Genomic DNA, 21,916 nt, shown 5'->3' with positions numbered 1-21,916 from the left:
ATATAAGGGCATAAACTCAGAGAGTACAAATTGTTGATATTTGCTGCCTAGACAGGTTTTTCAGTCATTGAGTATATTTAAAATAAAGATCAATAATTGTTTGGTTTTCAATGTAGTCATGGGATATGCACTTAATGCTGAACAGAGATGGTGAAGTAAAAGATTAACCTAATCTTATTCAAAGGTAGATCAGGCATGGCAGGCCAAATGACCTGCTTTTACAGCTGGTCCTTTCAATCTTTTGTTCAACACAATACTGATTTCACTCCCCAATCTCATTTTTTTTCCTTCCTTGTTAATTATTACAGTACATGCTTCTCTGGGTGATATTTTGAAACCTCTGGGGCAACTTATATAAAAGTATTTTTTGCCATCATTATAGTTAATGGGTTGGGATGCAAGTGATTTGACATTTTGTTCATTCACTAACAATAAATATTTCTGCATTATATACATTAAAAAATCTGCTTGAAAGCCCAAATCCTGTTTTCAATTTACCTTAAGTGTTAAGAATTTCAAAAGTAAATATTTCAAATATAAGGACTTGTATTTCTAGAATAAAGAGAAACCGGAAAACCTCAGTTTTTTAGATTTTTCTCACAAAATTTAATAATGTAATTGATTATACAGAACAGAAAGATGTGTTCAAGCATTTTATAGATTTGTAAGACCGTCGCAGTTTAAGCAGTGTAAATAGTAAGTCTTTCTCTTCTGTAGAAACAACGTTGCCTCCAGAGACACCAACAACAACTTCATCAACCACCAGCCACATCCCAGGTAAGCAATACGTTACACCAGGTATGTCTCCTCATAAGCACAGGACTCTAACTCTCCACATGGTCTATCATCGATTAGTCAATTGGAATAGATGTCAGCTTTTTTTAAAAACGTTAAAGCGTTTTCTACTTTATGCAGCGTGTAACCCACTGAATGTAATGGAGGAATTGCAACCCCTTTATTTATCCAATTCTTACTGCTTGCATAGATGGAATATGATATGGTATAATAAGTACAGATAAAAATAAAGACATTCTGGAAACACTAAGGATCTTCAACCTGAAGCATTACCTCAACCTGCAGCCTAATCTGTTGAGTATTTTCGACATTTTCTGTTTTTTTAAAAAGATTTTGGAAATTTACAGCTTCTATGTTTTGTACTTTGAACAATAGATTGATAGCCATAGAATGCTGTAAATTGATCTGTGCCTACGGCAAGTGGTCATTTGACCTTGACATGATATCAGTGACCTTGTTTTAAACACTGCAGACTGGCCTCTAGCAATACATCCAAGAAATGAACAGCATTGCTGGCTGTGACAATGCGGTGATCACTATCACTGGCTGGCAGCTCAGAGTTGGTGAACTATTTCACACTGAACGTGCATGTGTAACACTACATCATCAGAATCAGGTTTAATATCACTGGCATATGTTGTAAAATCTTTAATGTAGCAGTAGTACATTGCAATAGATAAAAAAATCTGTAAATTACAGTAAATATACATTAATTAAAATCCCATGCCCCTCTTGTGGTTTTTCAAAGTCTTTATCTAGATGCTTGGCAGTTATCTGTGCACTGTTGTAGCTGAAATACGTACCTGTCCTGATGAACAGTGACATCAGCAAAGGTGTTCACTGCATACAACAACTACCTAACTGAAAATCACCTTGAATTTATACCTTCTACATGTCTTGTTCCTTTTCATGCTTTTTACAAGCTCAATGCTCACCCCAGCACCAATGGAAAATGTGCAAAGGGCTGGCTGGGTTCAAGCTCGGCACCATTTGCCTTGAACTCCAGTGCTGATGCCACTACACCACCAGCTGCCTTAACATCTAATTCCATTTGATCTATCAGTAACCTGGTAACAAAGTACTGCCTTCAGTTTTCAGTGTTAGATGTTTCGTTCAAATTGTACTACCTGAGTATGTCTTTTCTCCCGTCAAAACCTTGCATGTTATTGGGCAATGCCCTTTGTGTGAGGTTTAATAGGATGGAGTGCAAATCAGGAATTCTGCTACCTGTTGACATTATTTTGCAAGATGCATTAACTTCTTTGACTATATTCAAAGTACATTTATTACCAAAGTATGTATGCAGTACTCAACCCTGAGATTTGTCTTCCCCACAGACAGCCATGAAACAAAGAAGAACCATGGAACCAAACTGTTTAAAAAAAAATCAAATGTCAGCTTCCTCCTCCCACACGTAAAAAGTCTCACGCAAATGACAACAAAAATAAACGAGTGAAAAATACAGAACATAAAACACGAAATCAAAGGGCATATTCCAGTTCAGTTCAGTTCAGTGTCCATTATCTGCAGGCTGCCTCAGCTCAAAAATCGCCCAGAAAAGTAACAAAAAAGAGCAAACAGAATTAGAATTAGAAACAAGAACACATCATTAAAACTGAATTAGAACCCTAATCTACAATCAGTGTTGATTAAACCTTGCACCAACAGCGTCAGGGGAGAGAGATTACTCAAACCTTCACTCGGCAACAGCAACTGAGAGGTTGGTTCCCTGTAAAAGGAAGTTCCATGCAAGATGGGTGTTCTAATCAGAGTGAAAAAAGCAGGTTCTGGTTTCTGAAACAATTGCCCTTCATTATTTACACAGAGCACGAAACTTAGATTGAGAAATAACAGTGATGCAGGTTCGACCTGCATACAGGTTCAACTGGAAATCCTTACCTGATTGTTCCACATCATTGCGTTATCAAGTGCTCAACACCATTTGTTTTGATTACCACCGGATAAACTTGTTAAGTGGCATCTGTCTTGTTGGTTCTTTTCCAGATTTTCACCACCTCTGATCAGATCCCTTCCCGACAGCTCTGCCACCATGATGTAAATGTATCCTCTATCCTTCAGATGAGAGATGAAGTATAAATATATTCCTCATCCAAAGTGGATACCTATAACAAGTTGACAAAAGGAAAAGAGGACCTGTCATTATAAATTATAATCAGTGGTCCAAAGACAACTCAATTGCTGCATTTGTTATCCTTCATCTTCCTCGCCATTCAATATTTTCTTCCAAGACACACATGGGCTAATAACTTCCACATAGCCTGTAATAGGTAACTTTAGTTTTCAGCCATACCTCAGATGAAAGCTTATCATATCTTTTGTAACAACATTCCCGATTTTCTTTTTTAAAGTTCTTTTCTCTGTTCACCTCTCATTCACCCATCCCCCTGTGCCTCCTGCATTGCACTCTGTTAGGAAATCTTCTGTCCCAAGTTCCCTGTTTCACCCTTTGTATTATTCTCCACAGAGTCAGGGGTTCCATGGACCCCTTGCTTAACGGTGTTGGTCCATGGCATAAAAAAGGTTAGGAACCCCAGGTTGCTTCCTCCTTAACTGAACATGCAGCTCCCCTGACACCTAAAGGATCAATTATACATTTGTTCCCACATCCTGCCAAGCAGGAGCTCAATTGGCCCATTGTCCTCTCAGCACTGGATCGGATCAAAGCTGGGTCACTGGTGCTGTATGGAAGCAGCACTCTGGTATTAGGAGGAAGTGACCTGATTGGCATGCAAGTAATAGAAGTTCTCATGGGCCTTGACACTTTAGATTCAGGGATGATATTTCCCATGGCTGAAGAATCCAGAACCAAGCACCATGCCTTTAAAATAAAGGATTAACTGTTTGGACGGACTGAGATTGGAAGTGATTTTTTCACCCAAGAACTAGTGATAGTCATTGAACAATGCTGAACTGAACTAAACTGAATAGTACTGGCCTCCTGGTTTAATGTTCGATATTCTGTGTGCTGTTGACTCGCTTTTTGCCATTTGCACGGTTTATTCTTTTTTCACATGTTGGGTGCATGAGGTTTTCTTGAATGGATTCCATAGTGTTCCTTTATTTCGTGGTTGCGTTAGGGAGGACGAATCCCAGAGCTGTATTCTGTATATATACTTTGATAATAAATGTACCTTGAACCTTTGAATCTTTAGTCAAGATAAAGGTCAATAGATTTTTGATTATTAAGGATTGAAGGGATATGGCATACAGGAAAGTGATGCTGATATGAAAGATTGGCCATGATTGTACAACAAGCAAGAGCACAAAAGGCATTTATACTCAGTGGGTCTGGTAAAGATCACGTAAAGCTGACACATCTCAAGAATTGGCTTTATTACTTGGCTGTATGCAACTGGAAGCAGTTTAAAACCTTGCGCATGGCCTGTCTCTGGGATGTACAATTTCCTTCATCTGTGCTCTCTGTCACTGATCAAGTTTCGAAATACGGCCTTGATTTGTCTTTCCAAATGCTTGCTTTGAAAACAATAGCAGTATTGTTTTAAATTAAGAAAGGGGTTTAGAGTCCTTTTCAAGATGATATTGAGTAGAATGGGATACAATTCATGGTTTGCATGGAAGTGACAATAGTGCTTAAAATATCTATTAATTTTCTGGGTGGCAGGGTGGCGATATGCCTCTACTAAAGGAGGGGTAAGGAGCTTCTTCCTTTCACTAGCCTGCAGGTCACCCATGGGCAAGGTATAGCACCTACTCAGCTCCCCTGATCAGGGTCACATAAAGCGTTAGGAGCAGGCAGTGGATGGTCATTTGAGAAGTGGATGCATATCACAAGTCCTGGTTATGCGACCACTGACGTCAGGCAGACAATCTCTGAAGAGTATTGATAATGGCTGAGGTCACCCATCTTGTAAAGGCACTGCCCAGAAGAAGGCAATGGCAAACCACTTCTGTAGAAACATTTACCAAGAGCAATTATGGTCATGGTTAGAGAAAAGTTTAAGAACAGAAGTGTGATTGGGGTCTTCCCCACAGACAACCATCCGATTAAGTCAGATGGAAGCCCACGATCTCCCATGTTATACAAAACGCCAAATAATGATGATGATTAACTTTAATGTCCTTGTTCTATGCATGTTACTCTTACTTGCAAGCAATAAGCAGTGTCTTTATGGATCAGTGTCATTAGATAGGAAACTGTGGGATTTGATGCTTGTTGTTAAGAGGATGCTAATTTTACTAGTTGAGACAGGATCTAGGTGGTTGAATGTCAGGGACGTGTTGAAGTGAGCAATGCCCGGGGATGTTCGTGCATTGTGTTCAATATGATATTTGAAGATGCATTTACTGATATTGACTTCCTTGTTCAGATCATTCTACAATTTTTGCCGCACCCAGCAATTCCCTGGGTGGGTGGTGCTGGCTTTGACAATCATTCTTTTATTACTTTTTTTAAACAATTCCTCAGGATTGAGGATGACTTGCTTTCATTCTGGTTGTGTGGGTTCTGAACTAAGTGATAAGACCAGTTTAGAAACCACAGGCAACCTCTGACAGGGTGGGGAGATAAAGCTTCCTAGGTCATGTGTTTCTTCAGCTGGTTATACAAGGTGCCCTAATTTCTGGTCGTGAGTTTATCAGTATCATTCCAAATACTCCCTCTCTCAGGTGATCATGCACTAGGAAGCCAGTGATATTGATACTGCTGATAATTGATACTGAAGTCAGAATGATGAGTAGATTCAAAATGATTGACACCCGTTTTGAGACCAATGAATTTTAGCTTCTTGGGAACTCCAGTTGATTGTTAACTGCCTGCTCGGTACTGGAGCAATTAGGGACTGGAATAAACACCAGTACTGTTGGCGATACCCACAGTGTAAATAAATTTAATTCATTAACTTTGTACAGAATCAAGGGCCCTATCTGCATTACAACCATCTAAGGTGCTTTTTTCCTGCTCTAAAAAAACAACAGCAGAGATCATGAGTACAGCATCAACTGATAAGTGACAACTCTATAACTCATGTTCTCAGTATTATTTATCTATTTTTTGTATTTGCGCAGTAAACTTTTTTGCATATTAGTTGTTTGTCAGTCTTTTTCCTATGTAGTTTCTCATTGATTCAATTGCATTTCTTTGTTCTACTGTCAATACCTTCAAGAAAATGCATTTCAAAGTAGCATATGGTGATATACTATATACGTACCTTTGATAATAAATTTACTTTGAATTTGAATCTGACATTAATGCACAATTATGGAAACCTCCACATGAATGTTATTTCCTTTCTTCATATGATAAGTCTTTGAATAGGTGTAAATTGCAACACACACAAAATGCTGGAGGAGCTCAGCAGGACAGGCAGCATCTATGGAAAAGAGTAACCAGTTGTCGTTTCAGGCCAAGGCCCTTCATCCAGACCATTCATGAGTCCTGCTGAATTCCTCCAGCATTTTGTGTGTGTGCTGCTTGGATTTCCAGCATCTGCAGATTTTCTCATGTAGGTATAAAATACAGCTCTTTTGGTCCCTTCTCAAATAATTCTTCCAAATGATTTGCATGAGATATGCTTTCCTCTGTTGCACTCTGCCTTGTCCTGTCCTCAACTTCAAGTTAGTTGATTGCAGGTTTTAACCTTGCAAGACCAGTCTCCACAGGCGTGTATCCTATAAATTTCTGCACACTAATGCGAGCAGGCAACAAAATACAACTTTTGTGGTCTGACTTCAAGAATTTCTTTATAATTAATTCTTTTGTAAATGCTTTTCTCAGGTTATTTGCAATATGCATAACTTCAACCCTCACATTCCTGACTAGGGAAGCTTCAGGCAAACAGTTCTTTCATTGTGTGGGTGCAATGTAGCGATGTGCTACGCGCAGCGCTGAAATTACGACACGGAGTCGGTAAACTGCAACCACGGAATAAGTTTATTTCACAAACACAGTCTTGCTTAAAAGCCTGTCTCCCCCCACTCGAAACTTGGAGAGGCACGTAACTGAAACTCCCTGAGGCTATGTATCTTTGTCTCTGGCTCTGGCTAATTGTCAGCCGGTTCGAGTGTGCTAGTAATTGGGTCGCCACATAACCCCCCCCCAGAACCGGCGGTACACCCCCCAATGTCCACAGTCTGGGCCGGGCCCTGTTTGGGAGGTCGGCCTCTGCGCCGCGGTGCCGGAAACTCGACCGGTTGCGCCAAGTCCACGTGGGCCGGTTTGAGTCGGTCCACCGTGAAAACCTCCTCTCTCCCCCCAACGTCCAGCACGAACGTGGACCCGTCGTTTCTGATCACCGTAAACGGCCCCTCGTAGGGCCGTTGCAGCGGTGGCCGATGCCCGCCCCGGCGTACAAACACAAACTTACAGTTCTGCAGATCTTTGGGTACGCAGGTCGGGTGCTGCCCATGCTGCGAAGTGGGTATGGGGGCCAGGTTACCAAGTCTCTCGCGTAGTCTGCCCAGGACCGCTGCGGGTTCTTCCTCTCGCCCCCTTGGGGCTGGTATGAACTCCCCAGGAACGACCAGGGGCGCGCCGTACACCAACTCGGCCGACGAAGCGTGCAGATCGTCTTTGGGCGCCGTGCGGACGCCGAGCAGGACCCAGGGAAGCTCGTCCGCCCAGTTAGCTCCTCGCAGGCGGGCCATGAGAGCCGACTTCAGGTGGCGGTGGAAACGCTCCACCAGTCCGTTCGACTGTGGGTGGTAGGCAGTGGTGTGGTGCAGCTGAGTCCCCAACAGGTTGGCCATCGCTGACCAGAGGCTGGAGGTGAACTGGGCGCCTCTGTCGGAGGTAATGTGGGCCGGGACACCAAAGCGGGACACCCAGGTGGCGATCAGCGCCCGGGCGCAAGATTCGGAGGTGGTGTCGGCGAGCGGGACTGCCTCTGGCCATCTTGTGAACCTGTCCACGATAGTCAGGAGGTGCCGCGCCCCGCGTGACACAGGCAGGGGGCCCACGATATCCACATGAATGTGGTCGAAACGCCGGTGGGTGGGGTGGAACTGCTGCGGCGGGGCCTTGGTGTGTCGCTGCACCTTGGCCGTCTGGCAGTGCAGGCACGTTCTGGCCCAGTCACGGACCTGCTTGCGGAGTCCGTGCCAAACGAACCTGCTGGAGACCATCCGGACGGTAGTGCGGATGGAGGGGTGGGCCAAGTTATGAATGGAGTCGAACACGCGTCGTCGCCAAGGTGCCGGGACGACGGGACGGGGCTGGCCGGTGGCGACGTCACAGAGTAGGGTCCTCTCACCTGGGCCTACGGGGAGGTCCTGGAGCTGCAAACCGGAGACTGCGGTCCGGTAACTCGGGATCTCCTCATCTGCCAGCTGTGCCTCTGCCAGCGCCTCAAAGTCTACCCCTTGGGAAAGGGCGTGAATGTTAGGGCGAGAGAGCGCATCCGCCACGACATTGTCCTTACCCGAGACGTGCCGGACGTCCGTCGTGTATTCAGAGATGTAGGACAGATGGCGCTGCTGGCGGGACGACCAGGGATCGGACACCTTTGTGAATGTAAAGGTAAGCGGTTTGTGGTCCGTGAACGCGGTGAAGGGCCTACCTTCTAAGAAGTACCTGAAATGCCGGATTGCCAGGTATAGCGCCAACAGCTCCCGGTCGAAAGCACTGTACTTGAGCTCGGGTGGCCGCAGGTGTTTGCTGAAAAACGCCAGGGGTTGCCAGCGACCCTCGATGAGTTGCTCCAGTACTCCACCGACTGCCGTGTTAGAGGCGTCCACCGTGAGGGCAGAGGGGTTGCCCCGTCTTTAGTAATCCTGTGGCCCAGGAAGTCAATGGTGTCGAGCCCGAACTGGCATTTGGCCAGGTTGATCGTTAGACCGTAGTCACTCAGCCGGGCAAAGAGCTGTCGGAGGTGGGACAGATGCTCCTGACGACTGCTGCTGGCTATGAGGATGTCGTCCAAATAGATGAATGCGAAGTCCAGGTCGCGTCCCACCGCGTCCATCAACCGCTGGAACGTCTGTGCGGCATTCTTCAGGCCGAACGGCATGCGGAGGAACTCGAAAAGGCCGAACGGGGTGATGAGAGCCGTTTTGGGGATGTCGTCTGGATGCATCGGGATTTGATGGTATCCGCGGATTAGGTCCACCTTGGAGAAGATCTGCGCGCCGTGCAGGTTGGCTGCAAAGTCCTGAATGTGCGGCACAGGGTAGCGGTCCGGTGTTGTAGCCTCGTTCAGCCTGCAGTAGTCGCCGCACGGTCTCCAGCCCCCTGTCGCCTTGGGCACCATGTGCAGGGGAGAGGCCCATGGGCTGTCAGACCGCCGTATGATCCCCAATTCCTCCATCCGTGTAAACTCCTCCTTCGCCAGTCGGAGCTTGTCCGGGGGAAGCCGCCGAGCGCGGGCATGGAGGGGTGGTCCCTGGGTCAGGATGTGGTGCTGTACACCGTGTCGGGGCATGGCTGCCGTGAACTGTGGTGCCAGAACCGATGGGAAATCCGCCAGGACCCTGGTGAAGTCGTTGCCGGACAGCGTGATGGAGCCGAGGTGAGGGGCCGGCAACTGGGCTGCACCCAGGGGGAATGTCTGAAAGGTCTCGGCGTGAACCAGTCTCTCCTGGGCAGGTCGACCAGTAGGCTGTGAGCCCGCAAGAAATCCGCACCCAGAAGCGGTTGGGCTACGGCGGCCAGTGTGAAGTCCCACGTAAACTTGCTGGAGTCGAGCCGTAGCTGCACCGGACGGGTGCCATAAGTCCTTATTGTGCTGCCGTTCGCGGCCCGCAGGGGGGGACCCGGCGCCCTGCTGCGGGTGTCGTAACTCGTCGGAGGTAAGACGCTGATCTCGGCACCGGTGTGGACCAAAAACCGGCGTCCCGACTGTTTGTCCCAGACATACAGGAGGCTATCCCGAAGGCCAGCCGTCGTAGCCATCAGCGACGGCTGGCCCTGGCGTTTCCCGTGGAATTGGCAGGGCGGGCGACAGCGGCGGGCATCTGCGCCCCACCGCTGGTGGTAGAAACACCAGTGTTCGTTGGGCTCCACAACCCGGCCTCTGGGTTTAGCGGGCTCTGCGGCCGGGCCTGGACTGGTTTGCTGCTGGGAGCGTGGCCTGGTGATCTGTGCGATGGACGCCCCACTCACCTTCTTGGCGTTCCACAGCGCGTCCGCCCGGGCTGCCACCTTCCGGGGGTCGCTGAAATCCGCGTCGGACAGCAGCAGGCGTATGTCCTCGGGCAGCTGCTCCAGGAATGCCTGCTCAAACATGAGGCAGGGCGTGTGTCCGTCGGCCAGAGACAACATCTCATTCATCAAAGCCGATGGAGGCCTGTCTCCCAAGCCATCCAGGTGCAGTAAGCGGGCAGCTCGCTCGCGGCGGGAGAGCCCGAAAGTCCTTATGAGCAGGGCTTTGAATTCCGTGTACTTGCCGTCTGCCGGGGGAGACTGTACGAACTCTGCGACCTGGGCCGCTGTGTCCTGGTCGAGGGAGCTCACCACGTAGTAGTAACGGGTGTCCTCTGAGGCTATTTGCCGAACATGGAATTGGGCTTCTGCTTGCTGAAACCATAGGTGAGGTTGTAGCGTCCAGAAGCTTGGCAGCTTCAAGGAAACCGCGTTAACAAACGCAGCGTCTGCCATCTCCGGTCCAAAAAAACGGTTGGACCGTCGGGGTCACCAATGTAGCGATGTGCTACGCGCAGCGCTGAAATTACGACACGGAGTCGGTAAACTGCAACCACGGAATAAGTTTATTTCACAAACACAGTCTTGCTTAAAAGCCTGTCTCCCCCCACTCGAAACTTGGAGAGGCACGTAACTGAAACTCCCTGAGGCTATGTATCTTTGTCTCTGGCTCTGGCTAATTGTCAGCCGGTTCGAGTGTGCTAGTAATTGGGTCGCCACAGCAAGCTATCAGATGTGAGGCATGATAAATATGTGAGGGTGAGGAAAAGCACATTGATACTGTACAGAAATCCTGATTGACAAAGTTTGTTGAAGCATGTGTGAATTATTTTACAGCCATTACGTGCTCCAATGAGTTTTGTCAATCAGCATTTATGCAGTGGATAGGATGGCCTGGGCGAACTACTAGAGCTGCAGTCTCCTAGCCTCCGCATTCGGAATAATCCTGACCTCCAGTGCTGTCTGTGTGGAGTTTGCATGTTCTCTCATGGGTTTCCTCTGGGCCCTTGTTGGCACAGTAGCTTTGTGGTTAGCACAGTGCATTACAGTACAGGAGACCTAGGTTCAATTCCTGCTGCTGGCTTTAAGGAGTTTGTATGTTCTTTCCCTGACTGCATGGTTTCCTCTGGGTGCTCTGGTTTCCTCCCACATTCCAAAGACCTACCAGTTGGTAGGTTAATTGGTCATTGTAAATTGTCCCATGATGAGGCCAGGATTAAATCAGGGGTTGCTGGGCAGCGTGGCTCAAGGGGCTGGATGGGCCTATTCCTCATAGTCTCTCAATCAAACAATTAATCAGTCAATCAATCACCTCCTACAGCACAAGATGATGGTACATTAGTTGGTCACTGTAAATTGTTCTAGTGTGTACATAAGTTGTAGAATTGGTAGTCGGAGGTGGGGTGGTGTGTGGGATGCTGATGGGAACATAGGATGAATATAAATGGATTATGGTAGGATTATTGAAGAAATGAGTACCGGATGATCGGTGTGGACTCTGCGTGCTGGAGGGCCTGTTTATATACTGTATATTTCTATGAAACCATTGCTGAATGCACGATAAGGTAGGACCTAGAACTTGAAGCTACGTTCACTGACCTTGACCTCTCTGAGACCATTGATTTTCTGACAACTGTATTAGTGTTTTAACCGTGTGCAGTGCCCAGTCACTGTTTGGGGCAGCATGGTAGTATAGTGGTTAGCGCAACATCTTGCAGTACAGGTGAGCGGGTCCAATTCCCATCGCTGCCTGTAAGGAGTTTGTATGTTCTCCCTGTGACTGATAGATAGATAGATAGATACTTTATTCATCCCCATGGGGAAATTCAACTTTTTTCCAATGTCCCATACACTTGTTGTAGCAAAACTAATTACATACAATACTTAACTCAGTAAAAAATATGATATGCATCTAAATCACTATCTCAAAAAGCATTAATAATAGCTTTTAAAAAGTTCTTAAGTCCTGGCGGTTGAATTGTAAAGCCTAATGGCATTGGGGAGTATTGACCTCTTCATCCCGTCTGAGGAGCATTGCATCGATAGTAACCTGTCGCTGAAACTGCTTCTCTGTCTCTGGATGGTGCTATGTAGAGGATGTTCAGAGTTATCCATAATTGACCGTAGCCTACTCAGCGCCCTTCGCTCAGCTACCGATGTTAAACTCTCCAGTACTTTGCCCACGACAGAGCCCGCCTTCCTTACCAGCTTATTAAGACGTGAGGCGTCCCTCTTCTTAATGCTTCCTCCCCAACACGCCACCACAAAGAAGAGGGCGCTCTCCACAACTGACCTATAGAACATCTTCAGCATCTCACTACAGACATTGAATGACGCCAACCTTCTTAGGAAGTACAGTCGACTGTGCGGGTTTTCACTGAGCGCTTTGGTTTCCTCTCACAGTCAAAAGAAGTACCAGTTGGTTAGGTTATTGTAAATTGTCCTGTGGTTAGGCTGGGATTAAATTAGGGGAATGCTGGGCACTGTGGCTGGAAGGGCCTATTCCCCACTGTATCTCAATTAAACAAGGGAAAAAAGAATCTTGAGCTAAAGTTAATGATGTAGCTTCATATTTAAAGAATTAAATAAATGAAAATGTATGAAAAACTCATTAACTTAAATGAAGCATGGCCAGAGCAAGTCATAACTGATGAGCTGGAAACTGAATTTTTGATAGTGAAGTGCATCAGGAAATGAGAAATGTTCTGGACACTTTGATCTAAGATGCAACTGGACTTCGTAGATGAAGAGGAACAGAAGGGCTGTTAGTGCTGGAGTCAGCACTGGATAAGCATAGGAGGAGCCTCAGTCCTTGTAATTATCACTTCATCACTAGATGGCCAAGAGCAAACAGGCACCTCCTCATTGATTTAAATAGGAGAATGCTGAATGGACTATGATGCTAATATTTATTTGAATTTTTAAAAATAATTTCCATTCTTTTTAAAAATAGTTTTTGACTATCTCTTGGCTTTTGCCAATTTTAGAAACATAGAATATCTACAGCACATTACAGGCCCTTTGGCCCACAAAGCTGTGCCGAACATGTCCTTCCCTTAGAAATTACCTGGGGTTACCCATAATCCTCTATTTTTCTGAGCTCCATGTATTTGTCCAGGAGTCTCTTAAAGGACCCTGCCATATCTGCTTCCACCACTGTTGCCGGCAGCCCATTCCATGCACTCCCCATTCTGTGTTTTAAAAAAAAACTTACCCCTGACATCTCCTCTGTACCTACTTCCAAGCACCTTAAAACTGTGCCCTCTCATGCTAGCCATTTCAGCCCAGGGAATGAGCCTCTGACTATCCACACGATCAATGCCTCTCATCATCTTATACACCTCTATCAGGTCACCTCTCATTCTCTGTCGCTCCAAGGTAAAAAGGCCGTGTTCACTCAACCTATTCTCATAAGGTATGCTCCCCAATCCAGGCAATATCCTTGTAAATCTCCTCTGCACCCTTTCTATCGTTGCTACGTTTTATAAGTTGTAACGGATGACAGAACAAGTTATGACAGCTGCTCTCTGAGTGGGACTGCTATTGATCCCCTCACGAGGAGCCGCCTATACTGCAGAAGGCTCTGTTACTGTGCAGGGTCTGCGTGCTGGAAAATGGATGGATTCTTTCAGCAAATTAATGCTGCAGACTTCTGCAAGGTAACAGTAATCTAAGGTCTGCAAAGGCTGAAAATCTGAAGCAACACGCACAAAATGCTGGAGGAACTCGGCAGGTAGGGCAACATCTATTGAAATGAATAGATAGTCAACATTTTGGACCGAGACCCTTCTTCAGGACTGAGAAGGATAGATAGATAGATAGATAGATACTTTATTCATCCCCATGGGGAAATTCAACTTTTTTTCCAATGTCCCATACACTTGTTGTAGCAAAACTAATTACATACAATACTTAACTCAGTAAAAAATATGATATGCATCTAAATCACTATCTCAGAAAGCATTAATAATAGCTTTTAAAAAGTTCTTAAGTCCTGGCGGTAGAATTGTAAAGCCTAATGGCATTGGGGAGTATTGACCTCTTCATCCTGTCTGAGGAGCATTGCATCGATAGTAACCTGTCGCTGAAACTGCTTCTCTGTCTCTGGATGGTGCTATGTAGAGGATGTTCAGAGTTATCCATAATTGACCGTAGCCTACTCAGCGCCCTTCGCTCAGCTACCGATGTTAAACTCTCCAGTACTTTGCCCACGACAGAGCCCGCCTTCCTTACCAGCTTATTAAGACGTGAGGCTTCCCTCTTCTTAATGCTTCCTCCCCAACACGCCACCACAAAGAAGAGGGCGCTCTCCACAACTGACCTATAGAACATGTTCAGCATCTCACTACAGACATTGAATGACGTCAACCTTCTTAGGAAGTACAGTCGACTCTGTGCCTTCCTGCACAAGGCATCTGTGTTGGCAGTCCAGTCTAGCTTCTCGTCTAACTGTACTCCCAGATACTTGTAGGTCTTAACCTGCTCCACACATTAATGATCACTGGCTCCATATGAGGCCTAGATCTCCTAAAGTCCACCACCATCTCCTTGGTCTTTGTGATATTGAGACGCAGGTAGTTTGAGTTGCACCATATCACAAAGTCCTGTATCAGTTTCCTATACTCCTCCTCCTGTCCATTCCATGGAAGGGGGAAGGTGCCAGAGTAAAAAGATTGGAGGATAGGTGATAGGTAAAGCCAAGTGGGTGGGGAAGGTCAAGGGCTGGAGATGAAGGAATCTGATAGGAGTGGAGAGTGGACCATAGGAGAAATAGAAGGAGGAGAGGACCCAGGGATAGGTGATAGGAGTGAAGAGGTAAGTGTTCAGAATGAGGAATAGGGGAAGTGGGGGGTGGGGGGGGGAGGGAAATTTTGTTTACCGGAAAGAGAAGTCAATATTCACGCCATCAGGTTGGAGGCTACACAGACAGAATATAAGATGTTGCTCCTCCAGTAAGCTACTATTGTGGCTCACTGGTTATTATTCTGAACAAATGATACTTCGAAATTAACACTGTCAAATATATTCATGAGCTCCAGGATTTCTGCATTGAAATAATTTCTACAGTTTGTGTAAAGGTTGTGGTTTAGAGATCTCACCTTTACAATTCTCCATTCAGTTTCTAAAGTGGTATCTTCAAAACTTCAGGAGACAAGTAGAACCTTATTAGGGATCAAAAGACATTGAAATGTTTTTTTCTTGCTCTGTAGAAACAACTGCAGAGGTATTGACCAATTCCACAGCAACCACCAACTATGTACCTGTAACTGAAAGTAAAATTATATCATGCAAAGATACTAAAGCCTGAAAGCATATTCGCCATGCTCAAGGACAGCTACTGTCCTGCAGTTTTAAAACTATTGAATATTTCCCAAGTACACTTAGATGGATTCTTGACCTCACAATCTACCTCGTTATGACCTTTCATCTTATGCCTACCTGCACTGCACTTTCTCTATAAATGTAGCACTTAATTCTGCATTCCATTATTGTTTTATAAGATCACAAGACAAGACCAAGGGGCAGAAGCAGGCCATTTGGCCCATTGAGTTTGCTCTGCCACTCCACCATGAGCTAAGCTATTCTCCCATCTAGTTCCAATTTCTGGCTTTTTCCCCCATATCCTTTGACACCCTGACTAATTAGATACCTACCAATCTCCTCCTTAAACACCCTCAATGATCGAGCCTCCATTACCTTTTACTATCTCAATGTACCGCTGTAATAAATTGATCTGTATGCACAGTGTTCAAATTTTTCACTGTACCCCAGTACATGTAACAATATTAAACCATTTTACCAATTTAGTTTAATTATGCAAAGCTTGTTTCTACTCATGCAAACTTACACTGGCCATTGAGTAAGTAATAAAATAGGTCTTTAATTTAATTTTTATTTTATTTGATAAGTCATTCTAAAGAGGTCTAAATGTTGTCACCTTGTATTTGTTTATAGAATTTTTCTCGCTGATTCAGCCATTAGTAGAACAGGGCCCAAATCATGAATATCCTTTTTCACGCTTCTGATTTATAACCACAACTGAGAATGGTCTGATCCTCTTAAAGAACACATCTTCAGTATTTAAAAATAGTTGTCCTTCAGTATTAACAATATTGCTATATCATAGAGTCATAGTCTACAGCACAGAAACAGGCCCTTCAGCCCATCTAGTCCATACTGAACCATTGAAACTGCCTTGTCCCATCGAACTGCACCTAGAACATATCCTTTCATATCCTTCTCATCAAGGAATCAATTATACTATTTTCCTCCATTGTCACTGTTGTTTCAGTCCATCAATTATTTTTTCACTGTTCTGAATGCAAATATAGCTATTTTATTTTGTTTTATGGAGTTGGTTGGCTTCAAAACAGCAGATTCCTTCACTGAGCTTTAATTTTTCATCCACTTTCCAGTGGGTTAACACATGAAAAGAGGTTGAGCAGGTTGGATCAATAATCATTGGTCTTAGAAGATGGAGGGGGCTACCTTACTGAAACAAATAAAGTTCTGAGGAGAATTGACAGGATGGATCCTACTGGGGGGATCTCAAAGTAAGGGCACAGTTTCAGAATGAAGGGTTGACCATTTTGGATGAATGGAGATGGAATTTCTCTCTTACAGTGCTTTGGAGATGGAAGCATTGAATATATTCAAGGTGGAGACTGACAGATATTTTAAAATGAAAGGATACTAAATAAGTCTGGAGAGAGAGTTGAGGACATAATCCTATTGAATAGGGGGAGTAGGTGAAAGAGGCTGACTGGCCTATTTCTACTCCTGGATCCTACGTTTTTAACCATAGGAGGCTACATTTCCTGGGATTTCATAGTTAGCCAGTACTAATGATACAGATCATTGGTCAAATAAGTAATAAAATTATTGGTTATAATAATCAATTCTTTCATTGATTCTGTTATGGTTATTATTCCATAGATTTATTAAGTATGCCCACAAAAATGAATCTGAGGGTTGTATATGGAGACATATGTACTTTGATAATAAATTTACTTTGAACTTTGAAAATTTAGTCCAGGGCAATCAAAGCAATTGGTTAAAATGACTGTTTTAATCCATAGAACCAACAACAGAGATACCAGCTGAAACAATTTCAAGCACCAGCAGCGCACCTGGTACTTAACTGCCGTTTGTATCTTGCACTGTCTGCTTACACATTTGCATTATTTCTTTACACTCTGGTGGTTTTGAATTAAGGACTGAAAAAAGTGCCATCTTAGATTCCATCATCTTGGCTTTCTTTTCAGAACTGAGGTGTAATTGTATCAGCCGGCCGTGAGAAAGTATCTCTCAAAGTTATACGGAATTGTCACCAAGTTAAAACTAGCTATTAAGTCTTTACCACCATCCTGCTTAATTGTATTTTCCGATGAAACCCAAGAGTCTCTAAATAATTACACTTGTTTGGGGGTATGTTTGTTGTGTTTAGAATGCTAATTGGTGTAAGTTTGATAGCTACTAAAAATTGATGCAAGAACTGAAATACAGTGCATGGCTACATGACAATTTCATGTTGCCGGAACATTTCATGGGGCAGTAAATTCAGTCAGCAATAATAATACAATCCATTGACAATCCGGTAGACAATATGAGGAGTGGTTGGCGTCATTAAAATTTAACCTGTAAGGCTTAGAACAGTGCTGAATGCTGTTAATTTAACTGATTTCCTTGCTCAGCAAAAAATCTGCATTCACATCAGTTACCAGCCACACCTGGTAAGTGACAGTGATTTACATCCTGCACCAAACCAGCTTGCACAAGTGCACAATTTGTTATTATGTGCTTTGTAATTGTGTGCCGGAAAAAAAAACCTTTCCAGAATCCACATCTATATTTCTGTCATTGTTTCATTTAACACTTTTGTTTTAAATTACAGGTCATGTTGTTACTTATGAACCAGCTGTGGAAAAATTGTATTTCCAACAGAGTGTTTAGTAAAATTGATAGAGTCAGGAACTGGATACCCATTGACAGAATATCCTGCTGTGAGCATTCATTTCCAAACCACAATTGAACATGTTTGCGTCTAGCAAGTAAACCTCCAAGAGTGAAGTGTACATTATGACCTAATTTCAATTACATTCTTTGAGATATTCAAATACTAATTACCCTAAAACCTTCTCAGGGAGTGATAGGAATCTGTGCAGGTGGACAACAGACTATCTGCATCCTTTAGTCCTTGGCGCTATTGCTCTGTTCAAATGTGGATGTATGTCTTGTCACTTTAAAACATTTTGATATCTATTGGAAAATACAATTGAAACACCCTGAGACATGAATTCTAAGTGTATAATTCCATGTGAATTTTAGCACTGTAGGCAGTTGAAAATCATTGTCAAGATCCTTCTGAAAGTTCAGTCACCCTGATTCATTAAAAACACAAAATGCTGGCAGAACTCAGCAGGCCAGACAGCATCTATGGGAGGAGGTAGTGTCGACGTTTCAGGCTGAAACCCTTCATCATCATGACTCCTGATGAAGGGTTTCGGCCTGAAACATCATCACTACCTCCTCCCATAGATGCTGTCTGGCCTGCTGAGTTCTGCCAGCATTTTGTGTTTTTATTTATTTCCAGCATCTGCAGATTCACTCATGTTGACCCTGTTTTCATTCACAGGTTCTCCTCCACTCACTCCAGGAAATGTATCCAGCCTCATCTCTCTTTATCAGTCCATGTTGATTTTAACTTGTTACTGCTTCCCAAATGCTGTGCTGTTATTTCTATGCATTTTTGCATTTTCCCCACTACTGATGGCAGGTTTATGATTCCTATTTTCTCTCCTTCCTTTCTAACATTAGTTACTGTCAATCCGGAACTGGTCTAAAGAATGTTCGAAGAAGACCACTAATCCATCCAATCAAGGGTCTCAGCCCAAAACCTCGGCTGTTCATTCCCATCCATAGATGCTGCCTGACCTGCTGAGCTCCTCCAGCACACTGTGTATTGCTCTAGATTTCCAGTATCTGCAGTACCTCTTGTGCCACTGGTCCATCCACTGTTTCTAGGGGCACTTACTCAAGTGCTCTGTGTGCGGACGACTGGACCAAGGGACTTCGTTGGTGTTCAATTCCATTAATTTCCCTAATATTATTTCCCTTCTAATACTGATTTTCTTCAGTTCCTCCCTCTCACTAGATGCTAGAGTACCTAACATTCTGGGAGGATACTTGCATTCTCCTGAAGACAGATAGACCCAATACAGTTGTTCATTTCTTGGTTCCTTGTTAAATCTTACTCTGTTTCTGACTGTGAGGGTCTTCATTCATTTATCTTCACTCATCCTTTTTGCATGTCCTGACTCGCGCATGAGTTTAATTAAAGTGAGGGAGAGCTGAGCAGGTTGAGCACCCCCTCATCCTAGTCTATCTGGATCCAGTGGCAAGACAAGAGTCAAGACAGCTGGAGATAGGTTAGGATGCGGTGGATGACCAGGGAAGCCTGTGCGCCTTGCTGTGCTCTTTGCATTCCACAATGTGTGCTGGGAAATGCCTTCCTGCCCATTCAGCCAGCTGGTGATTTCCTTTACACAGTACGCCGAATCTAGTCTTCACTTGCTTTGGGTAGACAAACCCAGAGTCATCGAGGGTTCATAAAAACCCTGATGCCTACTCCTAATTATGCAAAAAATATCCTTTTTGCATACTAATGCATTAAAATGTCACTTTAGCTTAGTGTTTTCTATAACCATAATTATAGGATGATTAGAATTTATCTTGTGATTGTTTAGAATACTTAGTTTCCTCTTAGCATCCTCTGGGCTAACGTAGAGTTCCTCCATTGGAAATCAACATATTTTCTATGCACATTTCAGGAAAGTCGATGATAATTGTATTAGGTGGCTTGTTGTTTAACTCTATTCCCACTGATAATACATCAGCAGTAGACATGTGTCTGAATAGAGAATAGTGGCTGAAATGCAGTATGTGATTAACTGGAACTCCCACCAACACTGTATGCTCATGAGAGATCTGTGCTGGACAGACTTGGTTACTTTGACCCTTAGCTTACATAAACGCCAGGATAGTTTCTTGGATGTTTTCGAAACCACTTTATCCAGGTGGCGATGGAACAACGTTTTGATCATTGACACAGAGAAGATATCTTTCCCTTTTTAGCACTTTACCCTGACCTTGCAACAGATGTAACGTTTCCCATTTATCTTCACCATCCAGGAATGAAACCAGTCCTTCCAACCTTTTCTTTTGCATGTGCTGCTCCTGATGTGCCTCCTCTGCATCAGTGCGACCAAACATGGACTCTGCAAACATTTTGTAGAATATCTACTGTCCACAATGTCCTGAACTCCCAGTTACAGACCACTTCAACTCTCCTTCTCATTCCCACACTGACCTGTCCATCATTGGCGTTCTGTTCAGCCAGGATGGAGCCAAATGCAAACTGGAGGAGCAACACCTTACATTCTGTCTGGGTAGTCTAGAACCTAATTGCACCAATGTTGAATTTTCCAATTTTAAGTAACCCTCTCCCACCACACACATACACACATTTTTCTTGTTTTTCCCTAGCTCTTCCCTTCTCCTTCGGATTCTGATCCCTCAGCCCTCCCCTTTTTTGTTCCCCTTTGCATTATCTCCCAGTCCATCCTCCAGCTCTCTTTGTCTCCTTCCCCCTCCTGGCTTCATCTTCCCACATAGGTTTACCCCCTCCCCCATCTGGTTCCAACTGTTGTTCACCTCTCACTTCTCCCCCAATGGTTCCTGGTCTTATCTCCTTTACTTATCCAAATCCAGCTCTGGGAGCACTTTGTGTCCCTCCTTATCTCCCAAGAACTTTCTGAAAAGACCTTCTCACCTGGGTTGAGTGCACACAATTTGTACACTGTCTTTGCCTGGACATTAACCCTTGTCTTGCTGCAACTTCCACAATCTCTTCTCTCCACTCTTAGTCCTGACGCAGGCTTTTGACCCAAAACACCAACAATTTCTTTCCTCCCACAGATATTGCTCAACCCTCTGAATTCTTCCAGTGGATTGTTTATTGTTCTGGATTCCAGCATCTGCTGTTTCTGTTGTCTCCTGTTTCTTTTTTTTTTGGTCTAAATGATTGTCATGTATTAAATTGTTGAGGCCACACAGGACATTATAACCAGATGAACAGACTGCCACACACCTTGTTGTGCACTCTCTGTAGTAAGGAGGATATATTGCATAGGGAGATGTTGCTATCTGCTGGATATGTTTCAGTTTAAGTTGTTACTCACAGTGAGACAAAAACCCCAGATGTAGGTTAAATTTGTGACAGAGAAAGCACACTTGTGAAGGACGGAATAATCTCTATGTTATGGTGATTGGCAGACCTGGACTGTCCAGCAAATAGCTTCACAGATTTGTTGTGGTTTTTGCTCTTGCTAGAAACAGAAGTAATAGAAGTACTACAACCATGTCAAGTACCAGCTTTGGGCTGAGACTATTCCTGCAGGTCTAATATTTCCCAACTTCAAAGTAAGCATACATGAATTTCATTGACCTATTTAAGAAATTGTTCCTGATTTGTGTCAGCAATCATTATGTTGGAAAATTAATAGGTAACTTTACATGCAATTACTGCAATTAAAATTAGGACAGTGGCCACATTATTGGTGAGATCCTGCCATCTCCAGTGATTTGGTTGACTTTTGTGGTTTATATTTCATGCACAGGGATAAATGGGCTCTAGAAATTCTCATAACTTTCTAAAATATATTGGATGGCACTTTGTCTAGGTATCAAAATAATTTTTTTCTCAGAATGCTAACAGTGGTGATGAACAAAATAACCTAGTCCATACAGACGTGGGGCAGAAGAAAATGTAGTCATTTAGTTGAGCCGGTTCAAAGAAGTGGGAAAATACCATAGTACAGACATCAGCTACTTGTATGGAAATTGACTTATTTAGTAATTTTAGAAAAAAAACATTTAGATAGAATTGAGGTAAAATCTTCCTAAAATGGATGTGTAGGCAGAGTCTTTGAATTTTTGGAAGGTAGA

The 21,916-nt window shown here is 44.0% G+C and overlaps 1 protein-coding gene across 2 annotated transcripts in view; it reads left to right on the top strand.

The window, feature by feature from the left end:
- The window catches only part of LOC140738656 (mucin-6-like), a 133,111-nt gene that overhangs the window by 74,599 nt on the left and 36,596 nt on the right, over window positions 1-21,916 (top strand). For both annotated transcript variants that reach the window (XM_073066276.1, XM_073066274.1), the window contains one exon: window positions 718-777. In XM_073066276.1, coding sequence (XP_072922377.1) covers window positions 718-777 — 60 coding nt within the window. The remainder of the gene's footprint in view (window positions 1-717; window positions 778-21,916) is intronic.

Source organism: Hemitrygon akajei, chromosome 14 (assembly GCF_048418815.1).
Source record: "Hemitrygon akajei chromosome 14, sHemAka1.3, whole genome shotgun sequence".
NCBI lineage: Eukaryota > Metazoa > Chordata > Chondrichthyes > Myliobatiformes > Dasyatidae > Hemitrygon > Hemitrygon akajei.
Note: the sequence above shows the minus strand (reverse complement) of the source record. Positions and strands in the feature narration are given on the sequence as shown.